Here is a 20,935-nt window from a genome sequence, read left to right on the forward strand (position 1 = left end):
TAGGTTGTCATTTATTCACTCCTAGTTCCCTTGGTGACAGAATATGACAGAAATGAGCTTCCTCTGAGCAACAAAGAGTAATAGCAAGAAGCACACTGGCCGGAAAGCAGGGAAATCCAAATCCAACTCCCAGGCCTCCCTCTGGTGCTTTGGGGAGTTGTGGAGGAGCCATCCCCCTTCTCCTTTATAAAATGAGAAATATGGACAAGATAATCTTGGAGGTTCCTTCTAGTTTTGATATTTAAGGGTTCTTAGAGCCCTTTTAGTTCTGACATTCCATATTTTAAAGTTCCTCTCAGCTCTGATGTCTTTTAAGGTCCATATCACTTCTGACATTATGGGATTTAAAGGTCCACCCGATCCTAATATTCCATGTTCTAAGGATCCTCCCAGCTCTGACATCCTGGGTTCTAAGCCCCCTCCCAGATCTGACATTCTGGGTTCTAAGGGCCCTCCCAGCTCTGACCTCCTGGGTTCTAAGGGCCCTCCCAGCTCTGACCTCCTGGGTTCTAAGGGCCCTCCCAGCTCTGACATTCTGGGTTCTATGGGCCCTCCCAGCTCTGACCTCCTGGGTTCTAAGGGCCTTCCCAGCTCTGATATCCTGGGTTCTAAGGGCCCTCCTAGCTCTGATATCCTAGGTTCTAAGGGCCCTCCCAGCTCTGACATCAAATTCTACAGACCCTCCTCCATTTTAATATCAATGGTTCCTTTATGAACATCCCACAAGACCTCCCTCACCTCTATCAGCTGTGGGGGGTTCTCAGCATAATTAGCTCTCCAGTCTGTCTCTGAATTCTAGTTCCTCACTGCCAGGACTCTACTGATTATTCTCTGCCTTGATTGGGCCCACCTAGGTTGCTGCCAGGTACGTGTGCTGGAATCCATCAGACTTTCTCTTTGAAGAGCGGATCCTGGGCTGCTTCTGCCCACTGTAGGAGGCATCCCTGACACTTGGCAGGGTGGAAGGAGGAAACATTTGAAACACTGAATATCTTGCCCATTAAAGAAAGAGGAATTTCTGCCAAAAAATCTACATACACATACATATGTATACATAATCCCCTTCCACCCCCACTGCACCTCAGAAGATGGAGAGCGCTTAAAATAAATACTTTATCAGAAATGTCAGTTAGGGTCTGTATTAAACAAGTGCTTGTTGAGATATGGAGGTGATTGACAGCAAACACAGTCCAGTCTGATCTTTTAGAGTTTAGGAGCTGGGAAGAGAGACTGGGAAGGGGAATGGAGGAGCTCTCCCAGGCAGGAGGGTTATCTCAGGGGCCCTGCTTTAATCGGGGCCAAAGCTAGAACATCTCATTGGGCAGACTAGGACACTGGAACCCCCGGCACATGGAGGCCAGAAGAGTACGCCAAAGGCCTTCTGAGCTGCCATTTTGGATGTGTCTCCTCCCTCTTGAAGGGATCTCTGGAGAGGTCCCAGGTAACCATATCCAGCTCTAGAGATAATGGCTTGGTTTCTCTGGAAGAATCCTTGCGTCTCCCCCTTTATTGCCTTCTTTTCTACACACTAAGTCCTATGTAGTAACTTTTGAATCTCTCCTTTCCCTCTCTATTCTCACTTTCCACCCTAGTACCCATCTGGACTGTAGCGATTGCCTTCATTTTTCTCACCGCGACCTATCCTATAGTGTCAAACACAAATAGAAATGGATCTCTGCAGGCCACAAAGTGACTTAGAAAAGCCACATTAATTCTCTACATTATGTGTATTTTAATTTATTTTGTCAAACATTTTCCGAAGAAACCTGAATCTGGTTCAGGTCATACGCAGGAACACTTCTGTATACTACTGTCTGAATAATCTCTGGTCATATTATTCCTCGACTCCTAATAGCTCAGCGATTACCTGTTACCCAACCAAGATTTCTCAGTCCAAAATTTCTCATCATTCAAGGTTCCCCACAATTTGTTGCTACTCCACCTTTCCAACTTGCCTTATTCTTCCTGTAGGTGATACTCGAACTGTCTTCCGAACATAACCTGGACAGTTCTGCATTGTCTCTTTGTTCCAATTGCTATAACTGCCCAGAATTTCAAATTAAGTCTGCCCATCATCTAAAGCCCATTTTATATGCCAGCTCCTCCATGATGCCTTCCCTGATGCCTTTCATTTTCACCAATTAGTGATGACCATTTCCTCCTTTTCTACTTTGTGGCCTGGCTCCCAACTCTGTCACCTGAACCTTCCTTGTTCAAAGCTACCAGCGATCTTTTGATTGCCAAGTCTACTTTTGTTAGTCAATCTCCTTGACTTCATTGTAGCATTCGACAACGCTGATCATTTCTTCATGGATGTTTTCTTCTCTCTAGATACTCATGACTCTCTCTCTCTCTCTCTCTCTCTCTCTCTCTCTCTCTCTCTCTCCCTCCCCCTCTTTCTCTCCCCACCCCTCTCTGTTTCTCTCTCTCTCTCTCTCTCTCTCTCTCTCTCTCTCTCTCTCTCTCTCTCTCCCCCTCTTTCTCTCCCCACCCCTCTCTCTGTTTCTCTCTCTCTCTCTCTCTCTCTCTCTTTCTCCTTTCCTTCCTCCCTCCCTCTCTCCTTTTCTCTCTCCCTCTTTCCCTTTCTCTCTCTGTCTCTCTATCTGTCTCTGTCTCTCTCTCTCTGTATGTCTCTCTCTGTCTCTGTCTGTCTGTCTGTCTCTCTCTCTGTGTCTCTCTGTCTCTGACTCTCTCTCTGTCTCTCTCCCCCTTTATCTCTATCTTTCCTCTCTCTCTGTCTCCAGATCCCTGTTGAAGACTTAGTTGATGCTTGAAAGGATGTCTAGTACAACCCTCTTGTTTTATAGGTGAGGAAACTGAGAATGATTTGTCCAAAGCCATACAGTTATTGCAGAACCAGGATTTAAACTCAGCTCTGTTGGTGAAGTAGTGATTTATGGGAAGACCTGGGCAGTAGTTATAGAACTTTTCCTTTCCACCTGCCTTCTCCCTCATTTGTGGTTTTCTCATGTGAGAGGCAGATTGGTGTAGTGGAGAGATTATAGGGAAGACCTAGTTTTGGGTCCACTTGTGCTATATACCAGCTGAGGGACCCTCACCAAATTACTTACTCTCTCAATGTTTTACACATTTTTCTGAGATCACAAGCTCTAGAGAAAAATAACAATAATGGCAGCTAACATTTATTTAACACTTACTATGTGCCAGGCACTGTACTAAGTATTTCATAATTATCTATTTGATCCTCACAACAACTCTGGGAGATAGATTATCCCCATTTTGTAGTTGAGGAAACTGAGGCAGATGAGAGGTTAAGTGACTTACTCAGCTTCACACAGCTAGTGAATGTCAGAGGTCAAATTTGAATGCAGGTCTTTGTGACTCCTAACCTGCATTAATAGAGGAAGTTTCCTTTTCTGGGAGTTTCAACATCAACAAAATCTCTCTATAAAATCCTAGATAAAACTGGAAGGGATCACACAAGTCATTAAATTAACCTCCTAATTTTTAGAAATAAGAAAATCAAGATTTAGAGAGATTATGTGAGTTGCCCAGGATGGCTCAGCTAATGCGAGTCTGTAGAGAGGTTCAAATCTAGATTTTTCCCCAGTTCTAAATCCAATGTTCTATCTATTCTCTCACCTGTGCCTCAGAAACTATTATAAATTATGAGCTTCTTGAGAATACTTGGAGAAGCAGTGCAATAAATGGATAGGTCAGGAAAGCCCTGAGTTGAAATTTCACCTCTGAGACTTCCAAGCTGCATCTTCACAGGCATCTTACCTTATTTTCCCAAGCCTCAGTTTCCCCCTCTTTAAAATTGAGCTCATAAACAGCTACAGCAGTATCTCACAGGATTGTTGTGATGCTCAAATGAAATGATGTATGTAAAGTTCTTTGCAAAATGTGAAATGCTAAATAAATGTCAGTTTCCATTATTATAATCTATGTCTGAATCCCCAGCATGGAGCACAGGGCCTTGTCCATGGACTAATAAATGTCTGTTTATTTTCAATGAATTGAGGGCCCCCACCAAGGAAATCATGAATCAGGTAAAGTAAAAAGTATTAATGCCATTTCCCCTCAAACACACACACACACACACACACACACACACACACACACATACACACACACACACACACACACACACACACTCACACCCTACATTCATCTTCCCAGATGCTGCTTTTGTCTCTGTTGGCCACTGAGAGAAAAATGGTTGGTATTATCCAACATTTCTGTAAAGTTTTGGTGGATAACAACTCTCTTGTTTATAGAACTGTAAAGTGGCCAAAGAATTTTCATCACAACAACCCACACAGAAATAGAATTTTTCTCATATTACAAATAGAGAAACTGAGGCAAAGAGGGGTGAAGTGGACTCTCGTGTTCCAAAATCAGAAAGATTAGAGTCTGGGACATCTTCATGGTACAAGTTAGGTAGGCAACTGGAGAATGACGCTATCTTACTTTCCAGGAATCAAAAAGTCATAGATATCAAATGGCTTTTCTGGCAAAAAGTATCCTAACCACTGGACTAGTGGCAGTAGCAATCCTAATAGGCTCTGGGATATGGGTCTGTGCCTCTAAGCTCTAAACTCTGCTTCTTCTATGAGCATCTGACAGCTCCCTGAACCTCTTTTTCTGTGGATCAATAGATCCATAATCATAGAGCCCTGGAGCAGAGATGGAAAGATAAAGATGGGGCGGGTTGGTAGTTACCAAGAAGATGTAGAAAAGTCATACTTATTTTTTTTATAGAACAGTGAATATTTCTCTTAACAATCTCTTTAGAATCCTTTACCTCATTCTATAGCCACCCATTCTATAGCTTCTGCACGGATTTCTGTAATAGTCTCCTAAGTAAATAATAGCTTCCAAACTATGCCCTTCCTATGTATCTGGTAGAGATCTCATTTGATTTCTTGATATATGGAGTTGATCACATCCCTACCCTATTCAAAATCTTCAAAGGCTCCATATATCTACCAACCAGTCAATTCAAGAGGCTTAAAATTTTTTTTCCAACCAGATAAAGCCCAATTTCCTTTCACTATTTCCAAACTCCTAACTCCTATACAATGTAAAGGCACTTTGCTTTTCCAAATTTATCTCACTCCCCTCCTTCCCTCAACTCATGCTTGTATCAAACTGAATTGACTACTTCCATCCATTACATGTCCTGTAGTTTCTCACCTTCATATCTTTTCTACATCAACAGAACTCTATCCTCTCCAGTCTCCACTGTTAAACCCTACCCAACCTTAAATACTTAGTTTTCCCAGGAGCCATCTCGAGCTTTCTTACCAGAAGTATCATTTCCTTTTCTTGTTCTTAAACTTGTATCTTTCTTATGTGCCTATGTATTATCCTATTTTGTATTGAAGCTATGAGTATTATATTGTATTTTTCTAGTAAGTTCAAAATTCATTGATTCATTCAATAAACATCTATTCATTTCCTACTGGGTCCAAGGTATTGTCCTAGGCTCTGAAGACATATATAGCATCCATTTTGTAAGCTCCTTAAGGGCTTTTTAAAGTATGATTATATTCCTTAATGTCCAGAACAGTTCATATCAATAAACATTTATGAAGTACTTATTACATTCAAGTGCTGTGCTCTGCCTAGGGTAGGCACCAGATACAGTTTTGTGGACTTGAATGAAGTGATTAACAGAGGAGCTGTCCACCAGAGAATCCCTGGGATCCTTCCTAGTCTGGAAGGAACAACATTAGCCATTGGGTTGAGTGACTTGATTTTTTAAAATTTGTTTTTTAATTTATGAAATAAAACAAGAATTTCCATAACACAGTAGAATTAAACAAAGATGATTGCACATGAAACTGTAAACCTATTAGCTATATCTTGCTATAACTTTTAAATATATAACAATTATGTAACTTTTTTTTTCTTTTAAGACATCATTAAAAAGGGTTCACTGCAGGATTCCTAACTCCCCACTTTGACAATTGGCTGCCATTGTCATGGGAAGGGGGAAACCATGATTACGCCTTTAAGCCACCCTGCTTCAGCCCACATCTCCCTATAGCTAAATCAATCAACGGTGTGAGGAACAGTCCCCAGGAGTGGATAGTCAGTGCCAGTGCTGGCTGATGGTTCCTACCTCCCAAAGTTTACCATCCCCCGGGGAATTCCAGTGGGGGTGTTGAAGGCTGGCAGCAGCTTCTCTCCAAGTCTGATGACCTTCTCTCGGAAGATCTGCAAAAGAAGGTTTAAGATGGCTTGTTGAACCATAGCCTTAGCAGGATTAGCTCACTGGTCCGGAATGAGTCTATGGCTGAATGAATTTACTCCTAAGCCTGTGAGTCTTAAAGATAAAGAGAACCTAAAAGGAATGATAAAGTATGGCTGGTATCCACAGAAAGTCCATATCACCCCATGGCATAGAAATAACAATAATAAACACAGCAGGCATTTATATAGCATTTTTAGGCTTTCAAAATGCCTGCTCTTCTGAGCTTTACAACAATCTGGGAGGCAGACAATTGCCTTGACATAGTGTCTGGCATATACTAGGTGCTATATACATGCTTATTCTCTCTATAAGAAAGGAAATGGGCACTCAGAAAGGTTGTGACTTTTCCATGATCAGGAGCAAGATTAGAAACTACAGGTTCCCACCTCCCAGTCTGGCACTCCTTCCATATCTTTCCAGGACATTATACTACACTACCTTGCAAAAGAAGATTCTAAACCTGAACTGATGAATATCGGGGATGGGGGAATGATGTACTAGGGACTTTCCAAATGGGTAGATGTCATATCCAGTTGTCACACAGCTACTTGTACCCTCCTGACAATGACAACTATTTTACAAAGGTTTCCCTATAAAGCAAGTGGTATAAGTATTATTTAATCAATAAACATTTGTTAAACACCTACTCTGTTTGTATCGGGCACTGTGTATAAATGCTGGAGATACAAAGAGAGACAAAAGGCATTATTTGATCCTATGAAGTATATACTATTATCATCATCCCTTATTTTACAGATAAGATTCCCAAGACCCAGAAAAATGAAGTGTCTTGCTTGGAGCCAAACAGTACTGAAGCTAGTTTCAGATCCTGCTCTTAACTAACTCCAATTTCAATACCCTGGAAGATTAGTGTAACAGGAAATCATTTAATTCATTTGGTGGGTGGCTGAACACACATCATCTCTTTCTCCTCTTTGGGGGTATTCTATTTCACTTGGGAGTCATTGTGTACATGGGCTTTTAGTGATATTCATGCTTTTTCTAGTACTTCCATGTGGTATACATCACTAAATTCATGTCAACAAAATACAAACTCTTATACCCATGACCAAGACAGAAATTCTGAGAGGAGAGACCTGGGAATTGATTGGAACTCTGACACCTAAGGCCCAGCCTAGTTAAGACCCAAGAAGCAACTCATACATTTTTGTTTTCAACAATAGCTACTCCCAGAATCATTGCCTGCACCCTCACTGGATGCAGCAGTCCACATGAAGGAAGGAAGAAGTCAAAGTTCTCAAAATATAAGAAGTATATCTTCTCCCCTTATCAGATTATGTGCTCCACTGAACCATGGGCCCTGTTGTATTTCATCTGTGTAAATTCCATAAGGGACAGTGCACAGAGTAGGTGCTTAATAAACCAGCAATGGACTGAACTGATCCTGAGCCAAATCAACCCCAGGGGCTATGACACATGCCTGTGGAGGAGAAACAGTCTCTCTACATTGCCTGTTTGATAGCAACTATTTCTATTTGTAAAAAGGTGGGGGAAATAGATAAGCTTTTTCTGGAATCCACTCACACCAAAATCTGCCTGGAGAGTATAGAAAGTATGGAACTTAAGAGCCACAGGATGTAAATTTTAATTTTAGCCTTGACAGCTAAGTGACACAGTGGATAGAGAGCCTAGTCAGGATTCAAGAAGACATGAATTCAAATCTGGCCTCAAACATTTACTAGCTGTAGAAGACTGGACAAATTGCTGCTTCCATTTCCCCAGCTATAAATAATAAAAATAATAGCATCCACCTCCCAAGATTGTTGTGAGGATGAAATAATAATTATAAAACACTTAGCCTAGTGCCTGGCACATAGTAGGTGTGTAATAAATGCTTGTTCCTCCCTCACCAGCCCCTGTTACTATCTGTCTTATTTTGGGAAGGCTGTTTAACAGTTGTAGGCCTCTGTTTCTTCCTCTGTAAATGAGAAAGTTGGACTAGATCTTCTTTTAGTTCTATTCCTGCTCAATAGCTATGACCTAATGATCATCTATCAACCCATCTAGGAAGCCCTTTATAAGATCCTGTATTTTTAAGATGGAAAAAAATCCCACAACTGAAGGAAGTTTTAAGTTACTTCTCCAATGTCTTGTGGGTAGAAAGTGCCAGAGTTGCATTTTGGACACAGGTCTCGTGACTCAATCCATGACAGTTATCTTTGGCATTAGCTCCTTGCCCTTTTCAGAGTGCAAAAAGGTTTTGCTTATCTCTATAATTCTGGGAGATATGAGAGCAAGCATCCTATCGGCGGGACCTTGCCCTGCTGGGAAACTGTTTGCAGCTTCCAGGAGCTGCTTTCTGTATCTCTGGTGTTAGGATGTACCTTGCTCCTGGCTACTGCTGCTGGCCACCAGGGAAAGGCAGGGCTACCCTGTTCAGCACCACGGCCAGAGGAAGCACCCAAGCCAAGAGCAGGCAGTTGATTTCACAAGACTGCAAGAAACAGTGCTGAGTCATTAGCAACTGAACTTAACTATTCACCACCAAGATGGGTGGTAGCATATGGTGAGAAGCTGAAGGAGAACAGCAGCAGGTGGGCTGTCTGCAACAGATTGAGCTCTACTGTGGAACTCTGTGGCTGATCCAGCTGCTTACAGGGAGACTCAATTGGAGGCAAGCTTTTCGGTGTGGGCAGGTGGAATAGCATTGCTGGGGTTCTCTGTGTGTCTCTCATAAGTACTTAATAGATGGGTGCCATATATGCATGTCTGTATCTTTTTGTTTACTTATCCATTTCTCTTTAGCTCTGTTTCTTTCCCCTTCTGTCTATATTTCTATTTTTTCTATCTCTCTCTACCTCTCTTTTTCTCTCTTATCTATCTTTACCTCTCTACCTACTTATTTTCCTCTCTATTTCTTTTTATTTACTATCCATTTACCTATTTCTGTCTATTTATCTACCTACCTACTTCTTTCTTTCTATCTCAATCAATCTATTCATTGATTTTTCTCTATTTCTCTCCATCTATTTATCTTTCTCTGTCTATTTCTATCAACCCTCCTTTCTTCTCCTTCTCCTTCTCCTTCTTCTCCTCCTCCTTCTCCTTCTCCTTCTTCTCCTCCTCCTCTCCTCCTCCTCCTCCTCCTCCTCCTCCTCCTCCTCCTCCTCCTCCTCCTCCTCCTCCTCCTCCTCCTCCTCCTCCTCCTCCTCCTCCTCCTCCTCCTCCTCCTCCTCCTTCTTCTTCTTCTTCTTCTTCTTCTTCTTTTCTTCTTCTTCTTCTTCTTCTTCTTCTTCTCCTTCTCTTTCTCTTTCTCCTCCTCCTGCTCTTCCTCCTTCTCCTACTCATCCTCTTCTTCCTCTTCCTCCTCTTCCTCCTCCTCCTCCTCTTTCTTCTCCTCTTCTGTTTCTCCATTTTTTTATCTACCTTCCTCTTTACTGCTCCCTCTCTATTTCTATTTTCCTCTCTATCTTTTTCTACCTATTCTTTACTTAGCTATCGATCCATTTACCTTTGTCTGCTTATTTACCCATCTCTCTCTTTCTCTATCTACCTATCTCTCTCTCCTGAGATTTGGTGGTGTAGCAAAGGAAAGGAGAGTGTGTTTAGTACCTGTTTCCCCTCCCACTCATTATGACTGCATTTGGTACATTCCTGTTAGGTGGGAGTAAACCAAAGGGACTAGAGGAGTTTACAATATGTAGTCCCGTTCATGGGGCTGTTGTATGGGCTAAATTAAACAGCTCACAAGGTTCCATCTAAAGCTAAGATTGAAGAATTGTAAATATAATAGTGAAGTCTTTCTGTTACATCATTGATTGCAATTCTAATAATGCAAATATCTACAAATTTGCCTCATTAACCATGGAATATATTTGAAAGCCTGAATATGCACACAGAAGAATGAGGTTCTGTTATTGGGTCTCCACTAACCTATGAGGTGCTAGAAGTATGAGAGGAATTAAAGATTTGTCAAGGTTTAGCTGAGCCAGGTGAATGGCCTGGCCTAGAAACTGGTTCTCTAATTCATCTTTTTTAACTCACTCCTGGATGCTAAGATTCTGAGACTTCATCTTTATCCACAGATAGAACAAACTAGTACAAAGACATCATCTGGGACATTTCTTTGACTGAGGAGATGAAGGGGATGGTATCTCTTGAGTAAGGTCAGGACAGGGTAGGTTAGGACAGGACTGAAGAGAAAAACCACATCCAGACAATGCACAACTTGTAACCTTGGAACATTTTCTAGAGAGAAAGTTTTCTGAAACTTTCTTAAGAAAAAATCTAAGAAGACTTACATAAACTGATGCAAAGTGAAGTAAGCAGAACCCGGAGAACATTATACATAGTAACAGCAACATTGTACGATGATTGGCTGTGAATGACAGCTATTCTTAACGGTGATCCAAGACAATCCCAAAGGCTCATGATGAAAAATGCTATCTATCTCCAGAGAAAGAACTGATGTTGGCTGAATACAGACTGAAGCATGTTATTTTTTCATTTTCTTTCTTTTTTTGTTCGCTTCTTCTTGCACAAAATGACTAATATGGAAATGTTTTACACATATGACCTATATCAGATTGCTTACTGACTCATAGAAGAGAAGAGACTTAAAAAACCCCGAATGTTTAAAATTGGTTTCACATGTAATAGGGAAAAATACTATTAAAAGATTTTTTTAAAAAGAAACTTTCTTAAGATACAGCAATTGTGAACATATGACAGCTATGAACACTATTACATATAGTGCTATATATGTATATATTATATATAATATACTAAACATATACATGCAAATTAGAGAAAGTAGAAATGAGTTCTGATAATTAAAGGTTACAGGAAAAGCTTCTGTAAGAGATTCTCCCAGAATTATTTTATTATATTTTGTTTACTAGTTTCAAATTTACTTCTCAGGAAACAATGCATTAATTATTGGAGTTTCTGTCTTATTTCTACACCTCCCTCCCTCTCATTCACCACTATACTGTGGTTCTGTAAGGGTGAAGATTTCTCCAAATTTGAGTCAAAAGTCTCCAGAGAAGTTGAGTGAAAGGATGAATTAGTCTCTCTATCACAAAGGCTAGCATAGGATAGGATGAATCCTCAGTTAAAAGATTCTAGCTCTACCATGTACTTGCTGCGTGATCTTGAATCCTGACTTTTCTGCTCTGAGCCTTCACAGAATCACATAATTTGAGAGATGAAAGACTATCTGACTCATAATGAAGAAGGATCCCTAGCCCAACATATAATAAGTGACTACTGCGTTACCCCCTCTATTTAAATAGCCAAGTGTTATATAAACAGCTGCTATTATTATGGACAAGTCATTTCACTTCTTTGAAATCTCAGTTTTCAGATCTGTCAAATGGGATTATTCGCATTTCCATTTCTGAAGTCAAGGGATGACCCAACTTGTTAAATAATTCAGGGAAAAGTAAAATTCCAAATCAAAGCTGTATTAGGTTCATAGTGTGATTTTTTTAGATCACTTTATAGAGTCTCTGAGCAAAAGATGATGTTGCCCTGCAGCAAAAGGGAGATTAGAAAAAGTAATAGCTCAAGTTTGTGTAGAGTTTACATTTTGCAAGGTCATTTATCTAAATTATTTGATCTTATGAAGTAGGTACTTTTTTCTCCCCTCTCCCATTTTACAAATGAGAAAGCTGAGGCTAAGAAAGGTTAAGTGTTAGGATAGCTAGATAGAGTACTGGACTAAATTCAAATCTAGACTCAGGCACTTAACACTTCCTACCTGTGTGACCCTGTACAAGTCACTTAACCACATAGAAAATTGAAAAGAAAAACATTAAATGACTTTTCTGGAGTCACACAACTAACAGTATCTGATTCAGGATTTGAACTAAAATCTTCCTCATTCCAAATCCTTCACCCTTTTTTCATTTGCTTGTGGCAAAGCCCTCATGTCACATGGGACTTGTTGGGGATTATCTAAGAGTCTCCTTTCTTTAAAGAAAGAGAGAAGGGGGATCTGGGTCTTTCCCAGCTATTCTCCCTGCAGCAAGCCAGATGGCAGTTAACCGATTAGCCTGGTGCCCACCTCTGGTCCCTGCCAAGCCCACCCAGAAGGACTCACCTCAGCGGAAACTCACAGATGAGTACTACGGCCAGCACCCCACAGGCTTAATCCGGGAGCAGAGTCCCTGAAAACTCCCTCAGAGAGGCAGCGTTTCCGTGCTCTCCACCAGGGGGAGAGGGTCAGCTGTCTAATACCCTTACTGAAAGGGCTCCCAGGCTGCTTCTTATGGTCCCAGTGAGCAGCCCCTTCTGAAAAGGGGAACACCCGGTGTCCATCTTTGTTTGAAACTATGCTTTGGGGGTTCTGAGTGTGGCCAGAAGGGGAAGAGAATGATGAGCATGATCATGGTGATAGTGGTGATGAGATGATGATGATGATGATGATAATATGTATAGCTCTTATTAAGTGCCAGGCACTGTGCTAAGCATTTTACAATTATTATCTCATTTGATCCTCACAACAACCCTAAGAGGTAGGCACTATTAGTATAATCCCCATTTTATAGATGAGGAAACAGGCTCAAGATCACACTCCTGACTATAAGCTCAGTATATTATCCACTGTATCACCTATAGAGCAAGGATTTTGGCTCTCTTGCAGCTTTGGGTCTAAGATTCTTTGTTCCTATGGAAGGATAATTAAGAAACTTCTCAAGACCCTTCTTTTTGTCCTGTGTCTTGGCTGAAGGCAAAGATCTTCCCATTCACTGCCACCATTTAATTTCCATAGTGTGGAAAGATGCTTCAACTCAGCTGCTTTCATATGCAGGCTCTAGTATTCCTAATTTGGGGCAAGTCAATGTCCTCATCTGTAAAATGGGCCTAATCATAGTTGTACCACAAGCAGGGGGTTGGGAAGGTCAAATAATGTGAGATTTGTAATAAAAGTCAAATTAGGAAACATTTATGAGATAAGGATGATTTACTGGGTCCTGTTTTAACTGTTGAGGTTAAAAGAAAGGATAAAAACCAGCCCATGTTCTCATAGAACTCATGGTCTAAGGAGAAAACAATTTGAAAACACCTTATAAAAAGCTATAATAATTTAAAAAAGAGAAAAAAAAGAAAATACCTCTATACAAACAAAATGGAGAAGATAAATGGAAATAATCATCAGAGAGAAGAATGCTAGTTTTTATTATCTTCTCTTTTTTAAATGGAATTTGGATGGGAACACTTTGAGGACAAGTGGCTCTCCATTCTTCTTCTTTTTTTTTTTTGTCTGCGGCAATTGGGATTAAGTGACTTGCTCAGGGTCACACAGCTGAGAAGTGTTAAGTGTCTGAGACCAGATTTGAACTCAGGTCTTCCTGACTTCAGGGCTGGTGCTCTATCCACTGCATCACCGAGCTGCCCCTATTATTATTTTTGTATATTAAATATGTCATGGACTGCTGCACAATTAGCTTAAACAGATACCCTTTGTCGCTGAATGAGTGAAGATATTCATGGGAGTGTATCACCTGTAGATTCACTGAAAGCATCAGGCAGGAAAATTGGGATGACATATATCTCCTGCCCCTGCCAGATTCTGATCTCCCAAACTAAGATTATTTTTGAGGTAATTGGGGTTAAGTGACTTGCCTAGAGTCACAGCTCATAAGTGTCTGAGACTGGATTTGAATTCAGGTCCTTCTGACTCCAGAGCTGGATTCTATCTGGTGGCCACCCAACTGGCCCTGGGGCTTATTCTATATATTGAAGAACTGTCATTTCCTCTATCTTGGAAGTGTTTGTGATGGCAAATTGCTTGGGGTCAGCCAACTTACAGTAAAAACTAAAGGCAGAGCCCGAGTGCACACCTTCCTTTTCTAAGGCCAGTACACTTATCTATCTATTAAAAATACTTTTCTCCTGGTTTTTGAATCAATACTACATCTGGGCAATCCAGGACAAATGTCAGGTCTGCGATAATGGTATGTTTCCAGTAGGCTTTTATTGGCTGTGTTCTCCAGGATATTTTTGAGGATTGCTGCAATAATTATAATCCTCTGCAACCCTTTTGAAGTAGGCAGTACAAAGACTGATATCCCCATTTCACAGAGAACAAAATTGAGGCGTGGAAGTGAAGTGACGTGTTTGTTTAAGATCATAGAGCCGGTAGGCTGGGAATACTTGCAGCCCTCCTTTATTATGGGTCTGTTGGGAGCAAAGAGCTTTGCAATCTGGAGTTTGTTACCGAGACTTGAAGGACTCCTCATATTCCTGACGAATTTTGGCCCTCGTTCTGTGGCACCTGCGGCCCCTTCCAGAAATCACTCCCAGAAAGCCAGGCCTTTGCCTTGTTCCCAATTACTGACACTCAGAAAGGCAGAGCACGGGGAAGGACTGAGTTGATGAAGTAACCCGGTCGATTGGCCTTGAATCCTGGTTCTGAAATTTCCCATTTCCTCCGGGCACATCCAGGCCATTAACTGGACAGGTGGGCAGACAGGCGCTTCTCCCACTCCTCATTTGGCGGTCATTGGAAGACAGGGGAAGCTCTACTTTCAAGTGCCCCGGAGCCTGGCGCTCCCATCAAGAATCATTTGGGGACAAATTGGTACAAGCAGACATCTCTCCTCGGAAGATTACATTTGATCAAAAGAAGCCTGTGTTAGTGACTCAGGAGAAAAAGCCCGGCGGCTTTTACTTCCAAAGCTGACCCCGAAGCCTGGCCTGTCAAAATAGTTCAGGGGAAGCAGGAAAAGATTTTGTGGAGGATGACTGTGTGGGGGAAGATTGATTTCTCTACAGCCTTGCGGCCTTGGTCTCCCTGCCCTTACCAAGAAGCTGGGAAGTAATATTTGTCTCTGGATGGAGAGAGGGTATGGTGAAAGGAAGACTGGTTTTCTACAGGGGCCAAAAAATGAGATTAGAAACTGGAACACGTGGGTGGGGAAGGGGAAAACGGGAACTGCAGAATCCTAGGCTCATTGAGAGGAATCAGCTCAGAGAATCACAGAATTCTATAATTCTATAATCCCTACGGTCTGAGGGCATCTTCCAGAGGCAGAGAATGCTTTGGACTTGGGGGTCCAAATGCTGCCCTTGCCACTGTGTGATTTGGGGCAATAGTTTCCCATTGCTGAGCCTCAATGTCCCCATCTATGAAATGGCAGGGGCTGGACTTGTAAGGACTGAGCAATTCTCTGAGATATGGCCCCCAGTGAGACCCCCCAGCCTCCACTGTACTAGCCTAGCTTACAGGACTTGAGGCACCCAGGCTAAATCTGCTTCTCCCCATCCTCCCTTTGCGACTCCTGATTCTGCCTTCTGGGAACAAGCAGCCCCTCACCCTCTGCAAGCCAGCGTTCTCATTTCTTTCTCTGAGCTTTCTCTCATCCCAGTTAAGGCAGTTCCAAGCCAATCCTTAATCCCCCAGGCTTCAGATGGCACGGACTTCAGGATCATTTTGGCCCTGGATCCCCTCCTCTGACTGAAATGCCCATGTCTGGATGTCATCCACTTTATCAATTGTCTTTCCAAAAACGTGGCCCCCAGAAGTAAACGAGGCACTCTCTGTGTAGTCTGACTGGAGCAGAGGGAAGGGAATAAACATTTATGGAGCACCTACTGTGTGCTCTTAAATATTATATATCATTTGATACTTGGGAGATAGGGGCTATTATGATCCTCATTTTGTCGATGAGGAAACTGGGGCAGAAAGAGTAAGTGGATGGCAAAGGGTCACACAGTTAAGGGTCTGAGGCTGCTTTTGAATTCAGGTTTTTCTGACTCCAGGCTCAGTCCTCTAGCCTCAGTGGTCCCAGTTGTCTCTGGAGGGCAGACGGACCACGGCCTCTATGTCCCTGGAAGTTAGGTGTCTGGATTACAGCACCTTCACTAGGTGTCCCCATCCCACCAAGTGATTGATCTTGAGCTCCTCACACCCTTAAATCTTTTTGTTTAAACAAACAAAACTACCCAACCATGTCTCCCGGCATCATATTTGTGAAGCTGGTCTTTTCCAACTCAGTTCTAAGATTTCTCTCTGTGAGATTCCATTTTGGAAAAGCATAGAGCTTATCAGACAGAGAGCAGGGCATGAATCCTGCCTCTTACACAGGTTCTTTGTATGACCTGGAGCAGTCTTCTAAGGGATCCCTTCCAGACAGGTTCTGATTTGTTTTTGGACAGAATGTCTTTATAAGGAATTAGACTAATGGATTCCTAAAGCCCAGCTTAAACATGTCATGTCTATGTCTTCAGTTCTCTGGGTCTCAGTTTACTTACCTTTGATATTCTAAGTCCTTAAGATCCTCTGCAGCTCTGATATTCTTGATTCTAACTTGATCCTAAAGTCTTTTTTAGTTTTGATATTTTATGTTGGACGGCTCCTCCCAGCTCTGACATCCTGGGTTCTAAGGGCCTTTCCAATTCTGATATTCTGTGTTCTAAGGGCCTTCCCATCTCAAACATTTTGGGTTCTAAGCCCCCTTTAACATTCTTTGTTTTAGGGGGCCTCCCAGCTCTGACATCCTAGGTTCTAAGGGCCCTCCCAGCTCTGACATTCTGGGTTCTAAGGGCCCTCCCAGCTCTGACCTCTGGGTTCTAAGTGCCCTCCTAGCTCTGATATTTTGTGTTCTAAGGGCCTTCCCATCTCAAACATTTTGGGTTCTAAGCATCCTTTAACATTCTTTGTTTTAGGGGCCCTCCCAGCTCTGACATTTCATGTTCTAAGGGCCTTCCCTGCTCTGACCTCCTGGGTTCTAAGGGCCCTCCCAGCTCTGACCTCTGGGTTCTAAGGGCCCTCCTAGCTCTGACCTCCGGGTTCTAAGGGCCCTCCCAGCTCTGATATTTTGTGTTCTAAGGGCCTTCCCATCTCAAACATTTTGGGTTCTAAGCATCCTTTAACATTCTTTGTTTTAGGGGCCCTCCCAGCTCTGACATTCCATGTTCTAAGGGCCCTCCCTGCTCTGACCTCCGGGTTCTAAGGGTCCTCTCAGTTGAGGGAATGTGTAATCCAAGTTCCTGGCAGGTCTTACCTCTTCTCCTGTCAGGTAGTAGGCTGAGAGGAGTCCACCAATGTATCGAATGTTGACCTCAAATACAGAAGCATCTCCTTTCTAAAGCACAGGAAAAAAATGGGGAAAATCCTTGGTGAATTGGGCAGCAAGGTCGTGTTCAATCCTCATGACAAGAGAGAAGGTTCAGCAAGTCCACACCTGCCTCCTCCCCATCCTAAGCCCTTCCCTGGGTCAGATATGTCTGTGATATCCCAACTTGATGAGACTTTTTATAGTATGACAGGACTTAAAGAAGAAGGAAAGGTTCTCCAAAGTCTTCTCTGGACCGATGGGAGGGTGGAGGACCAGACAAGGAGGCCATTCCCCTGAGGTCACACAGTGAGGAAGCTGCAGAACTGTGATTTGAATTCAGCCCCCCTCCAGCCAGTCCAGCTGCCTCAGAAGGCACCTACCCCAGACCCAGTTGTGGGAGTGGGCTTGGGGTCCAGCCTTGGCCTGGGAGGCTCACAGCAAATCCCAGACTGGTGACTAGCCAAGTAAAATGACTCTCGGCTCCTTCCCTAGTATGCCTGCTGGGCACAACGAAGCAGCCATACTCCTGCTTGGACCCTCTGGGTGCTGGGCAGAGAAGGGGCTGTTTTTCTCTTTTGCTAATTTGGATAGCTGCCCTGCCTGGGTTTTAGAGACCCATGATATCATACTTGTAGAGCAGGAAGACCAAGAGCCCACTCCCCCTTCTATTACAGATGAGGAAACTGAGTCCCATGGAGGTAAAGTAACTTTGCCCAAGTGAATGTCAGAGACAGAATCTGAATTCAGTACTCCAAAATCATCCCTCTCTCCATTGCATCTACCTTACCCCTTAAATTTATTTTTATTATTATTTTAAATTTAAAAAATTATCTTGGTTTTTTTTTATATAACCCCTTAAGTTTTGAAACTTTCATCATTGTTAATAATAAACAGGTGAGGAAGAGCAACTTCAGAGAGAAAATGGGGGGCAGACATGAGAAATGAAGGGACTGAAGGGAAAATGAAAAGTGAAAGATCACTATCAGAGGCTGGGCCTAAAGACAAAAGGATTCTGATGCAATGGAAGGCACTGCAGGATCAAGCTTAGAGAACAAGGCCTTAGTCTGACTCTATCCCAAAATGAGCTGTGGGACCCTGGGCCAGACTTTCCCTTCCCTGAACCTCAGTTTCCTTATCTGCAAATGGGAACGCGTGCCATCTGCTTCCTGGAAGCATGATGAGGAATGGGCTTTACAAACACTATACCAATGTGGAGGCAGCGAAGGCCAAAGGGTGGAGGCTCCTGGGTCGATCGACTTCCCTACACACAGCGGAGTGGGGCCTTGTAGATCTGCCCTGGATGGGGGAGCTTTCTCCCTGGGAGTTCTCAGGTCCATGAAATCACAAGCCCAATTTAAAAAAGGAAATTTGACTTTCTATTATGATTGCAGAAAGAGCTCTGGCTTGAATAAGGCCTCGGCCATCAGATCACTGTGTGGGGATAGTAATATTCCCATTACATTACAGTGTGTGTGGGGGAAGAGGGGGGACTTTGTCAACTGTAAAGAACTACACAATAAATTAGTTTTATTGGTTATATTTTGAGAAACAAAGAATAAAGGAAGAAGAAGGACAAAGGAAAAAGAAAAAGAAAAGAGGAGAAGGGGAAGGGAAAAGGAAGGGAGGACAACAAGGGAAAAGAGGGAGGAGGCAAACAGAAGCCAGCTGGACAAGAGACCCAGGTTCTCCTGGATGATCTTAGCCTCCTGGCCTTGAAATCTCCCTAATCTTAGTTTAATGAGGATGATTTCCCTGAGGTTTGAGCCACAGACCTCAGCAAGCTCCTCCCTCCATATCTGGTGACATCTGAAGTCATTCCCCTTTGGCCTGCCCTAAGCTCCCATGATCAATTCTTTAAAAAATTAAAAATTAAAAAAAAAGGCAAGATGCTATTCTGAGAAAAACAGGATGACTCTGAATGAGAAAATGGGGTGTGAGGCCCCGCTGGGCCAATAATCATCAGTGGGGCTCCAACGGATGTCTTGAATGGCCGGATTCTGGGATTTTCTCAGGTTACATGTGCATCCTCCTTGTTCAAGGTAAGTAAGAATGTTATATGCCGGGAAGTCACATATAATATTTCTCTCATTCATTCACTCCCTCGGGGCCACCCGAGGTTGTAGTGTGGGCGTAGGGACATGTAGAGATCAAGCTGGGAAAATAGAAGTTGTATTCTTTGCTAAAAACAAGTTTGAAACAAAGAGAGCTGATTCTCTGACGCCAAAGGAAAGAACCATCTGGATCAGAAAACATGAGTTCAAGTTTTTGCCTCTGTCTTTCATTCTTCATTCACGTGGCCCTGCTCAATCATGTCTTTCAGGCTCAGTTGTCTGCTCTGTAGGAGAGAGATAGGCCTCTAGAAGTCCTTCCTGCTCTCCTGTTCTACTTCTAAAGTTCTTTCCAGTTTTTCCAAAGTCTCTTCCAGTACAAATGCTCTGAGGTATTTTTTAGCTCTGACAGTCTATATTCTAAGGCCCTCCCACTTCTGACATTCTCAGTTCTAAAGTCCTTTCTACTTCTGACTATGTTCTAAAGTCCCCTCCAGTTCTGACATCCCATGTCCTAAGAACCTTCCTAGTTTTAGGGTCCCTCTTACTATTCACATTCTTGGTCCTAAGGTCCTTCTGACATTCTGGGTTCTTAAGCCCATTCCAGATTTGACTAGGACTTTCCCAGCTCTGACATTCCATGTTCTGATATCCCTCCCAGTTCTGATAGTCTCTGTTATAGGGTCTTTCTAATTTATGTTCTAAAGCCGTCCCTGCTCTGACATTTTCTGCTTTAAGGTCCCTCCCAGCCATGATATTCTAGGTTCCAACATTCTCTGTCCTAGGGCCCCTTCAAGCTTTGACATACAAGGTTCTACAACTTACCACATCCAAGTCGAAGCTCTTCTCCACCCAGTTTTTGGCTTCTTGAAATTCATCCTCCAGCTCCATGATATACAGAGTGTCTAAGGCATCAATGATTGTGGCCCCACCAAGGCCTCCTGCAGGGACAAAGAAATAGCAACTTGACTACAGTTCATTCCCTTCCTTCCCTTCCCCATCTCTCTTTGGGGAAAAAAATCCAAATTTTTTTTTCACCCTTAAAAAAGACAAGGGCAAAATTAAGCTTCTTGTAGTGGATGGATCCTTTGAAAGACAGATTCAGACCCAGGGTATCACCTGGAACTCTTCTGAACTTTAGCCTGTTGAGATTGTACAAGAGGGAATTTACTTAGGGTATTTTAGTGGACAGAGGGCAGGTTCATAAGCTCCCATGATATTTCTGGGCCTCTCTGCCTCCTCTATTCAAGAACACGTATTTATTAACACCTGCCATGTGCCAGAGTCTGTGTTTAGTGATAAGAAAATGTGAAAGAATGTAATTCCTGCCTTCAAGGAGCTTACAATTTAATATTAATTTTATTATCTTAAAATTAGTTTTAAAAAATATTTGAACATTTAATGATATTTAATAAAATATGTAATATTTTATTATTATTTATAATTTTGTTATATTGTATAATATAAATATTAATTTAATATTAAATATAATACAATATAAGTATAATATAAGTACCAAAAGTACAATATAAAAAGTACAATAGAAAATTGCATGGGATAGAGCCAAGGGAAAAGTACAGATGAAATGTTCTAGGAGGTGGAAGAGAGAACATTAACAGTCAATTAACAGGGCAGAA

The 20,935-nt window shown here is 42.3% G+C and overlaps 1 protein-coding gene across 1 annotated transcript in view; it reads right to left on the minus strand.

Moving 5' to 3' along the window:
* MAN1C1 (mannosidase alpha class 1C member 1) overlaps window positions 1-20,935 on the minus strand; it is a 212,015-nt gene that overhangs the window by 39,767 nt on the left and 151,313 nt on the right. Inside the window, exons 3-5 of the mRNA XM_051988207.1 lie at window positions 20,124-20,239; window positions 17,197-17,277; window positions 6,092-6,186 (exon numbers count right to left, since the gene is read on the minus strand). Coding sequence (XP_051844167.1) covers window positions 6,092-6,186; window positions 17,197-17,277; window positions 20,124-20,239 — 292 coding nt within the window. The remainder of the gene's footprint in view (window positions 1-6,091; window positions 6,187-17,196; window positions 17,278-20,123; window positions 20,240-20,935) is intronic.

Source organism: Antechinus flavipes, chromosome 3 (assembly GCF_016432865.1).
Source record: "Antechinus flavipes isolate AdamAnt ecotype Samford, QLD, Australia chromosome 3, AdamAnt_v2, whole genome shotgun sequence".
Classification (NCBI taxonomy): domain Eukaryota; kingdom Metazoa; phylum Chordata; class Mammalia; order Dasyuromorphia; family Dasyuridae; genus Antechinus; species Antechinus flavipes.